Here is an 11,051-nt window from a genome sequence, read left to right on the forward strand (position 1 = left end):
TCGTCGCCGCCAGCAGCTGGCGCAGATCGGCGATGGTCATCTCCGCCATCTCCACCCGCTGGGTCAGATTCAATCGGCCGGATTTCGCCATCGTGGAACACTATCCTCCGGCGAACCGAATTAGGGTACACCCGAAGGTGTTTTGTGCAGATCCGTAAGGATCCGCACCCGTCGTCTGGATTTATCGACCAGAATCATCGATTCGCACACGGGGAGAAAAATCCAGGGCCGAAACTGCTTCGATACCACTTGCTATGACCTTGATCGCAGTCCTCGCGTCACGCACATGCAACGGGATCTAGTCCTTGATTTAACAGGGATGATACAGAGTTTTGGAGTTGCACCGAAGCAAGAGGGAGAAGGAGAGGTTCTAGGGTAATCTCATTACAATCATGATATCGTTCCCCACCCACACGCGTTGCTACTTACCCGATACATTGTCCTTGCTGATGATGGGCTGGGCCGTGATGGTCTTCATCTGGTGGGCCTTGGCCCAACGGATGTCATGCTTCCTGCATCTCCTCGTGACTGGTATCATAGCAGAGCCATACAGTTTAGAGAGATTGCAAGCAGCCGAACGTTCACTGAAAGAGACCCCCACCCTACTGTTTTGAACAGTGTATTGGTATTTCAAACACACTTTGAAAATGTATCTACTTGTTTAGTGAGTCATATTTCGAAGTCCTGATATAAATGTTGAGAGCCAGTTTTTATAATATTTGCTCAAAAATGTTCAGAGGCAGTTTTTATAATATTGCTAAAAAGTGTTCAGAGGCAGTTCACAGGTGAAAAAATTCAGAAGCAGTTCACAGGTAAAAAATAATAATCAGAGACAGCTTTGTGAAGTGCCTCTTAATATGTTCGGAGGCAGTTTGTAAAGTGCCTCTTAAAATCTTCAGAGGCAGTTTTAAAGTGCCTCAAAACTGTCCGCTCAGGGGTACTTTTTCAAAGTGTCGTAAAATCTTTTTAGCAACACCACTAATTCGGCATTCCAAAGTGCCTGTACAGATACTTTCGGGTACTTATTTGATTTTTTAATGCGCCTTTGAATGCCTTGGCCACAGTGACGTAATGTGTTGGCTGTTTCTTTAGATCATCGTATTCGCTAGTACGCAGTGCGTGGGACGAATCTTCACGCTTTTGTCATTGGGAAAATGTAAGTTGATCATTCATCAGTTGTATCCTTATTTTTTCGGGTGCAGAAAGCGGAGTTGGGGCAGTTGTTTCCAAACGCTCAACAAGAGAATCTATGCCTAAAGATAACAGAGCCTTGGATTCTTTAATTTTTATTGGGTTTGACATTGAAAAAGGCAGTGTCATTATCAAGATATACAAAAAGAAAGACCAGTATGAAATAAAGATGGTTGTGCGCATAGACTGATGCGAGGTCGATCAATTTAGATCTTTTCTCCAGACAACCAGCGGGTGTAGAACGCCAGAGATTCTTTTGGCTTGTACTCAGGAACAGTGTGTCCAGATCCCTGAAACATGAATCTTATTAAAAGGACTGAGCCAAATTACAGTTACACTGGAAAAAATAGTAAAAAGTGGACCAACTCTCATCAATTTGTTGAGATCCTCATTCAGCTAAAAGAAATTGAAGTGATAAAGTTTTGGTTTAAACACAGTAGTTACTGTAGTCCGACCAGTCATGTCAAACTGGTGGAGGTTCACAAATCACCAGGGTAAGTCATTGATGCAGAAAAAGGTCTAATAAGCTGGTTCTATTTCTAGAATATTTTTCTGCTATAGAAATTTGTACCTAACAATATATGTAATCGGAGGTGGAGAAGCTGCAGTTAAATGCATAGTTAACTATTAAACTTGTATAGTTACATACCTTTATGGTGAGGAAGGTAAGATTGTGATCATAACCTTGTGTATATCTGCAGTCACAGAAAACAGACGGCTTAAATCAACTGTCAGACATAAGTTTCCTTGATCCCAATGAAGTCCAAAACAGCTACTCAAGGAAAGTGTAGCCATACAAGCATGCATGTAGCTCCTCTTTATAAACTAGATTGCAGATTGCTTCCCGATGACAGATCATTATATCGGGCCGCGTTGTTATTATTTAACAATAGCACACCAAATGGGAGATATATAATTCAACTTGATATACATGTAAATGATAATAATCAAGGTGAACGATATAAGAGGAGAAGGTAGAACATCATACCCAGCAACTTGCCCTCCAAAGTACCATGATCGCCATGAATCAACAACTCCGTAGCCTAATGATCTGACCCATGCCTCCGTTCCGGTGAAAGGGATACAAAGATCATGATCTCCACTATACAATTACACACAAAAAGTTGTCAGATACCATTTTGATTTCTTCATCAAGAGATTAGATGTTGAAAAACGCGAGGGTGAGCACACCATGGTATGCCCTGGGCCTTTTGCAAAAGAACATATGCATTGTTATAAACGCGACAAGCAAATAACGAAGAACGATAAAAGAAAACGCAGCGGAGACACGAGATTTAACGTGGAAAACCCTTTCCAACACAGCACGGGTGCCAGCCAGCAAAACTTCACTATATCGGGGAGTGTTTACAAACACCCTGGGTTATCTTATAATCTGATAATCGCTAGCCGGTGGCTTACAAGATGTATATATAGGCGGTGGTAACGATCCGTACCGTACCGCGGGGGCTACCGCCCCCCGCACCCCCCTTTGCAGGCATCCCTGCAGGGCACGACGTATGTATGTGCTAATTTCATACTCTGCTACGCTTCGGCCCAAGCCTACCGACGACGGGTCTCGTTCCGCTCGTCGAAGTTAGCCTCCCTTTAGTATATGATTTTGGATCACAATATAACACACATATTAAGTTTATTCCACAAGCGTGTATTGTGCGGAAGTACCAGTACTAATAGAAAATCGTGACAAAGTTATACACATGTGAACTGCGAAATTAGACCAATTTGCGCCACAGTGCCAAAAATCCATACTAGAATGTCTCTTAGATTTTAATTTTTTTTTGTATTAGAAGCATTAGTTAATCCATGCGTTAATTTTCTCTGGTCATTGTTCCACGGTCAGTTTAAGCATTCCAAAAGGATAATAGACTTAACCTTGCTACAAAGTTAGTAGACTTAAGCACATGGCATGCACATCAATGTAAGCTCATGAGATATGTGGAATAATCATCTTAACCCAGGTCCAGATAACCTCTCATTTATTTTCATGAAGCCATATATATTAAAGCCTATTGTGTTAAAGGCAAGAATTATAGTCTAGGAGACTAGGACCATTGTCAGAACCAGTTTACCCAGGGTAAATAGTAGGAGTGTGAACTTTGAAAGGTCGTCCATGTCAAATGATCAAGTTGCAGGTGTGTCTCATACCTGTAAATAAGTACTCGATATCCCATAGCTGTAAACATTTTGTGATACTTCAGCATGCTGCCTGCCTCATGAGTGTAGTCTATTCTTGCAGTATTCAATTCCCATGATCCAATTACGCTTTTCTGACGTGCCATGTTGACCAAAATTGTTCCCAACAAACAAGATGGAGTGAATTAGCGCTAATTTCAGGAGTAAATTCACATGAACTTCTGGTTCTCTATGGATCAGCAACCATACCGGTTTGGCGTGAATGGCAGCTCTTACATCTTCATCATCCAGCCATATGGTCGCGAGTTCGTCACTCTAAAAGTACATGTAATTGTTATAGAAAGAGAAAAAATTGCAATAACTGAAAGGGTATTGGTATAATTGCATACCATGCATGGAAGTGATCTACCAGTAAGCTTAGGCCACATGGGAACACGTCCATTGCTCACAGCAAGGCGGAGAGGCCATGAACGACCCGCCATCCTCTTCCTCACGGGGAAAGGCCTCTCGGTCTCACCTAGCTTTCTGAAGCTTGCTGGCAAGCTGCTGTTCACGAAAACTACCTCTTGGATTTCAGGGTGGTGATAGCATGGTGCAAGAATGTTGTACTGGTTCAGGTCTTTCAGTTCCTGCAGATGACATCACAAATTGAGGCCTTACTGAATCAATAAGATTGCGTATTTGCTTGTCGGGTTACAGGTTCTGGCACGTGGACATTACCCAACGCACTCGATCTATCTTTTCTTGGCAAACATCGTTAACTTCTCCCCAGAATGTGCCATGGCAAGCAGCACTGACATTCTGAAACAGTGCAACAGTCAAGTCATTTTACCATGCTATCTATCAAAAAATGGAATTGCGCATAAATGAGACGGCGAAAAAGAACCTCAAAAAATTCGGTTGAGATGAGACCCATCCCATGTGCAAACGGCACGAAAGAGTTGTAATCGTAGCCCATGTCAGTTGCTCCATTACCAATCAGATAGCCCTGGATGCAAATTTTAACTTCAGGTTGTAAACTCACACACAATTTTGCATGCACAACTGGATACAAAGGATAAAATGTTACTGGGAATGACCTTCAGATTAATTCTTGGCTGCAGATCCTTTTGTGTCCCTGGAACGACATAAGCACGAGATGTAAATGACTTGCGATATCATATCAACTAATATAAACGATCCACTCATTGTAAGTGACAAAATATCCACCTTTAACAACTTCATCAGCTAGTGTAGGAATGTAGATCCCTGCATATGACTCTCCGGAAATGTAGAATGGGTTCGACTGGAGCTCGGTGTATAACTCGAACCACTGCCGCAATGCTTAATTACAAATCAGTTTCTTCTATAATGCAGTGTAGATTATCGCAATGGAAGCAGAGATTACCTTGAGAAGGAAGGTATGCGCATCAGCTGCGGTTTTCATGTCACCTGTTGTGTAATCCGATTTGTTCGACGAGTATGACATCCCAACACCAGCAGGGGAGTCAAGGTATATGATGTTTGAAACCTAGTTAATTTCAAAACACATTTAATGAATCACTTGGCATGGGAAAAAACACTGGCCATTTTCTACAAACAGTGGAACTTATATACGGTTTTGGGAGGGCTGACATGTCGATTCACATGCTCTATTTTTTTCGAAATGGAGGTTGATACCTGGCCTCTGCATCAAAATGATGCACAAAACATTTTATATTATTCAACCAACTTGACAAAGTGAATACAACGATCAATCCAAAGCCATCATGCTAGCGATGAAGGGGGTGCCAATGATCAGGATCATGTGCCCTGACCTCACACCTACGCACATCATCTAAAACCGAACCCCTCAGGAGCACAATCGGTCTGGCAGACCCTTAGCGTGCACTGGTCTAGAAGCCGCCACCGCAGTCTTCCCCATATTCATCTTCAAGACATGGATGAAAGCATTGACCTTGCTAGACATGCCACCGACGTTGACATGATTCCATGTCGATCATCACGCGTCCGCCACTCAGACCCTGCAGCGCCACACCACCAAGACCCGCCGTCGTCGATGAGGAAGATGCAACGCCGTTACACCATGGCCAACCATGATGTCGTGCAAGTCCAGCCCGGGAGAGCACTAGTGTAACATAATCTTCAAGTCGACGCCTTGAGGAAGGAAAACAACGCGAGATCGACACCGTCGTTCGACCTTGAATCGCGAGGTCTAGGCCCTTACCCGAGAGCTGAGGAGGTCGAATAGGTACACGACGACTCCCAGGAGGAGAGCGACCGACTTTCGCCCATAAAACCTTCCTCCGCACACCCACGCCACCGGACGAAGGCAGGAAGACCCGCACCGCCGACGGCCTACCAACCTACCGGCACAAGAACCTCATGCTTGGCAAGGGCGCTACCACCACGTAGGAATCACCGACCTCACCACCGGCAAAGACGATGGGCTAGATCATGCCAAATCTGACTCCTCAAGACACTGTCGCGAGCATGGAAGCATTTAGTAGCCGACGAAAACGTCCCGCGCTAGTGAACCACAACCACACCAAGGGAGCCACAACTCCACCCAACGTTCCACCAATAATGGACTACCGGGATGCTCGATGAGGGCACTAGGCTAGATAAACCTGCACCGACCAGAGTCGCCATGGAAGAGTCACCCTCGACCACGGGGCCAACACCGTCAGTCAAGGCCGCCGCGCACAAGGATCCTTGCCCCCACCGTCCTCCGGAGCAGGCATCCCCCAACAGACTCCTCGATGCGGGATTCCCCCAACAGAATCCTCCGATGATGGAGGGCAGGGGCGGGGCAGGGCTGGGATCCATTTAATACTAAATTCACCGCAACTGATACATGCAATTAACTATATATCATGGAGAGCTTACATGGCTTCAGGATGGTGAATAACCATTCTATAGTTGAACAAACCCATGAAATACAGTTCATTGCAAAGTGGCTCAAACTCCTTATGTATACCTTACCTGAAAAGTTTGTGGTGGGATGTGTTATTGCAAAGTTTCCCCCTACATGGAGGAATATCGCGACATCACTCACAAGAGGCATGAGATATTGATTGAAAAGTGTCTATGATGTTGAGGAGAAGGTCCGGGCTAACGAAACTACTGAGAAAGGAGAGGGTCAGTCTAGCGACAATATGGAAAGAATAAAAGGCATAACATTCCTGCTTTCAACAAGCCTACAAAAACTACTACCTTCAGGAAGAAGAAGATGAACAAAGCTGAACTAAGTTTCTTTACTGTGGAGATGTTGGCTACTTTTAGAAGGATTGGCCAGATCGTACATACCACAAAGGTAAAAAGGGAAAGAATGTCAATGTTGTGATCCCTAGCAATACCGATGGGTAATGTGGTCGCTGTATTATTCTTTCGGTATTTCAGTATCCATGTTGGTGGATTGATACGGTGCTAATGTTCACATGTGTGCTGATATCTATATGTTCATTTCTTATCAGGTTGCTCGGGATTCATCCGTCTTGATGGGGAACCGGTCGGATGATTTTCTTCGTTGTGTTGGCACGGTAGATTTGAAGTTCATTTCGGGGAAGATCGTGCAACCGAGTAACATGCAACATGTCCCTACTATGAATATTTAATCTCATTAGTGGCTCCTTTCAATGCACATATGGGTTAAGGTCATGTTAGAGTCGAATAAAGTAGTCATTTTCAAGCATGAAATTTTTTATTGGTAAAGCAGGTTATGAGTGCGGAGTCTTGTTCCACGTTTTCCTTTCAGATTTTTGCAACAAGTCTGTGAACCATTTTTGTGGCGATGTTCATGATGATACTAGTGTTTGAGTCTCTCGTTTATGTCACAATAATTTTGGTTTAAGTCTCGGCTATCTAGTATGAGTTTAATTCACTACTGCCAAAGGTTCTAAGTGCCATAGTTTTGTGCAATCAAACCAACCTTGGAAGTCTCATAAGACGATCGTGGAGAGAAACTTGGCACCTCTAAACTCATACATTCTGGTCTATGCGAGATGAGTGGTGTGTTGATAAAAGGTGGAAAGAGATATTTCTTGACGTTGAATGGTTATGCGCCTAGATTTTCTATGTTTATTTGTTGCAAACTAAAGATGAAGCTTTAGATTACTTTAAAATTTACAAGGCCAAAGTTGAAAATAACCTAGAGAGAAAGATCAAGCATCTTAGGTCGGATTGTGGTTGCGAGTATTTTCCTAAAATATTTGAGAAATTTTGTGAGGAAAATGATACTATTCATGAGAGGATGCTTCCCTACTCGTCCTAATCAAACGGGGATTGCAGAAAGAAAAATACGTAATGCTGACTAATTTGGTGAATTCCATGTTAGCCACTGATGTTTCATAAAGGCATGGTGGGGGGGGGGGGGGATTTGTTGAATTTTTGTCATGTCTTGAATAGAGTTCCTAACAGTAATAAAGAGAATACCCCTTATGAGTTGTGGGCTGGAAGAAAATCAGCACTTTCTTATTCGCGCACTTAGGGATGCTTGAAAATTTTGATGTAACTGATATGCATGTTGATACTATTATGGAATCTCGCGATGCAATATTTTTTGAGAATATATTTCCTATGAAAGATATGCATATCACCGCTAGAATTTCCTCTAAGATAATTCTTCAATCTAGTACATCTAATAATATTGTAAACAACCACATGAGGACATCAATGAGAATGATGACAATGAAGCTCCTACAAGGAGCAAGAGAGAGGGTTGCAAAATTCTTTGGAGATGATTTTATTGTGTACCTTGTGGTTGGTACTCCCACGTTCATTGCAGAGGCATATGCATCTCTAGATGAAATTGATTGGAAACAAGATATCCGTAACGAGATGGAATCAATTATTTCTAATGGAACCTATGAGCTATCAGAACGATCCCATGGTTGTAAACCCGTGGGCTGCAAATGGGAGTGCAAAAGGAAGCTAAGGTCTGATGGTACTATTGAGAAGCAAAAGGCGTAGCTTGTAGAAAAATGCTACACATAGAGAGAAGGCAAAGATTATTCCGGTACCTATTCACTTGTCGCTAGACTAACCACCATTCGTGTACTACTTTCTATGGCTGCCTCTTATGGCTTTATCTTCTATCAAATGGATGTAAAGAAAGCTTTCCTTAATGGAGAGTTGCAAGAGGAAACCTATATGAATCAGCCTAATGGTTTTGTAGTAAAGGGTGAAGAGAGAAAGGTGTGCAAGTTGTTAAAATATTTATACCGCCTGAAACAAGCATGGGCAATGACATGAGAAGTTTGACAGAACTTTAACTTTTGTAGGCTTTGCCGTTAATGAAACTGATAAGTACGTTAACTATCTCCATGGTGAGTGCGAAGGTGTTATACAATGTTTGTATGCTGATGATATCCTGATCTTTGGAATAAACATGAAAGTGATAAACAAGATCAAGTCTTTCTTTTCAAAGAGCTTTGACATGAAAAATCTAGGAGAATTGATGTGATTCTGAACATCTAGCTGATTATAATGGGATCTTACTTTAACACAATCTCATTATGTTGAGAAGATCTTGATCCGATTTGGCTATATTCATGGCAAGTCTTTTTCAACACCTTTATGACCCGAGTGTGACACTACGAAAGAACGGAAGCATCGATATAGAACGATTGAGGTATTCTGAGATCATTGGCTTACACATGTACTTAGTGAGCGCAACAAGGACCAACATCTTTTTTTCTATGAGCAAGTTGATTAGGTTCATGTAAAACCCGATGATTGATCATTGGAGTGCACTTTAAAGGATCATCTGTTACATGTGTGGTACAATGAGTTATGAGATTCACTATTCAGTGCACTCAGATGTGCTTGTAGGATATAGTGATTCTAACTGTATCTCTGATGTAGATGATATCTACGCCACTAGTGGGTATGTATTTACCTTTGCAGGTGGCATTGTGTCATGAAGATCTTGCAAACAAACCATATTTATGAGGTCAACTATGGAAGTAGAACTTGTTGCTTTAGACACAACCACTATTGAATCATAATGACCGTGTGAGATCTTGATGAACTTGAATGTGGTTGAAAACACGTTTCATCAATCCTTTGGATTGTGACAATCAAAATGTTATTGTCAACGTGAACAATTCAAATGATAACGGCAAGTCATCAAGATACGTAAGGAGATGTTTGAAGTCTGTCAGGAAACTGTGAAACTCTGTAGTAATAGATGTTACATATATTCAAACATACAAAAACTTGATAGATCCTTTTACAAAGGGACTATCACGTAATATGATAGAAAGTGTATCGAGGGAGATGGGTCTGAGACCCATGAATGTTGCACCATAATATTAACCCAACCTTTGTGATCGGGGATCCCATGAATTAGGAGCGTATTTTGTAACCCCCCTCTAAGTGAACATGCACAACTCTCTGTAGCTGTAAGGCAGGTTGGCAACATGCCTTAATGTATTTTTATTGGCTATTATTAGCAAAGATGTTGTTCTACAGATCATTCTTGAAAGAACACAACTATATGAGTCCAATTGTTGAACACCGCAATTTGTGAGATTTGGGTGGTCTCTAGTAAGCTCATGAAGAGATCAGGAAGTATGACGTATATGCTTCACTCGCGAGGTAGGCTATTGGCAACTATGTACGGGTTATGACTTTGAGTGAAACATGTTCATGCAAAACTTGCAATTCAAGGTGCCATTGTTCAAGTGTGAATGAGTGTAGTTTAAATCTCTAGGCAGAAGTTCAACTTAATAGTATCCACTGAAACATTGGTATATAAGCAAGTAGCCATGATTGGCATATATCTAAATAGGCATTTGAGATCCGGTGGGGATTGTTTAAATATTGGATCAAATACTAGTGGACATATCAGATTTTAGAAATTCCCATAAATCTCAAATCCCATGTGTGGTAGCTCATGTGAGATGCACCCCAAGTTGGTGGCAGCTCACATGTGAATGCCAAGAGGTGTGGGCACTAAGTTTAGTTCCACATGAAAAATTGAGAAGAAGGTAGAGTAATTTATAAGGAAGATTGTTTCACCACTTGGTAAGTGAGTGAGCATAGGAGTGATACACTCACGCTCCCCAGTTGTTCGCTCATCTCGCCATGACGCGCCCGCCGTTCTTATGTTGAGTGGATTGAGCCTTGAGCCAAGTTTTATTTTTTTTGTTCAGGAAAACCGAGTCTTTGACGGACGCGTCACAGTTAGTTGGTTCGGATCGCTCCCAGATAGTGTGCTACCGTAACTGACTTGAAGATGTGCTGTGGACGTGACCCACATTGTTAGGGTTTCATGAGCTCTTCGACCGGTCTTCACCAATGTTTTCGTCAACAGTCACTGCTGCATCGACAACTACCCCATCTACAACTGATCGATACGTGTGTTGTGATCCGATTTATTTAGTTATGTCTGTTGTTGTGTATGCGTTGTTACCGTTCAGGCCGAAGCGGACCCGGGTCCCGATCGACGGACTCCGGTGTCGAGAGCTTGGCAGCGGTTGTCTCCATGGACGTCAACCGCGTCGCCACACGCTCCATCGACTGCTTCAATTACTCCACCGAGCGATCCAAGCCGGTGTTGGCTTGAATCACCCGATCGATGGTGGATTCCACCTTCGAGGTGCTCCGCACGAGTCCTGCTGCGTGAGGGCGAGCTTGTCGAGCACCGAGTTGATCTCCGTGATGCGAAGAGCGTTGGCCTGCCCAGCCTCTGCGGTCGCCTTGTTCGCCTCCATCGTCGCCGCCAG

General features: G+C 42.8%; 1 protein-coding gene across 1 annotated transcript; it reads right to left on the bottom strand.

The window, feature by feature from the left end:
- Window positions 1-1,276: 1,276 nt before the first annotated feature.
- LOC124676503 (serine carboxypeptidase 1-like) lies at window positions 1,277-4,848 on the bottom strand. The gene is made up of 11 exons (XM_047212548.1): window positions 4,730-4,848; window positions 4,552-4,654; window positions 4,422-4,459; window positions 4,229-4,330; window positions 4,063-4,143; window positions 3,732-3,971; window positions 3,592-3,657; window positions 3,355-3,476; window positions 2,180-2,293; window positions 1,841-1,886; window positions 1,277-1,481 (listed from the first exon to the last, which is right to left on the bottom strand). The coding sequence occupies exons 1-11, from the start codon at window positions 4,808-4,810 to the stop codon at window positions 1,398-1,400; spliced, it is 1,077 nt and encodes a 358-aa protein (XP_047068504.1). The 5' UTR covers window positions 4,811-4,848; the 3' UTR covers window positions 1,277-1,397.
- Window positions 4,849-11,051: the final 6,203 nt, after the last annotated feature.

This window comes from Lolium rigidum, chromosome 7 (genome assembly GCF_022539505.1).
Source record: "Lolium rigidum isolate FL_2022 chromosome 7, APGP_CSIRO_Lrig_0.1, whole genome shotgun sequence".
Classification (NCBI taxonomy): Eukaryota; Viridiplantae; Streptophyta; class Magnoliopsida; order Poales; family Poaceae; genus Lolium; species Lolium rigidum.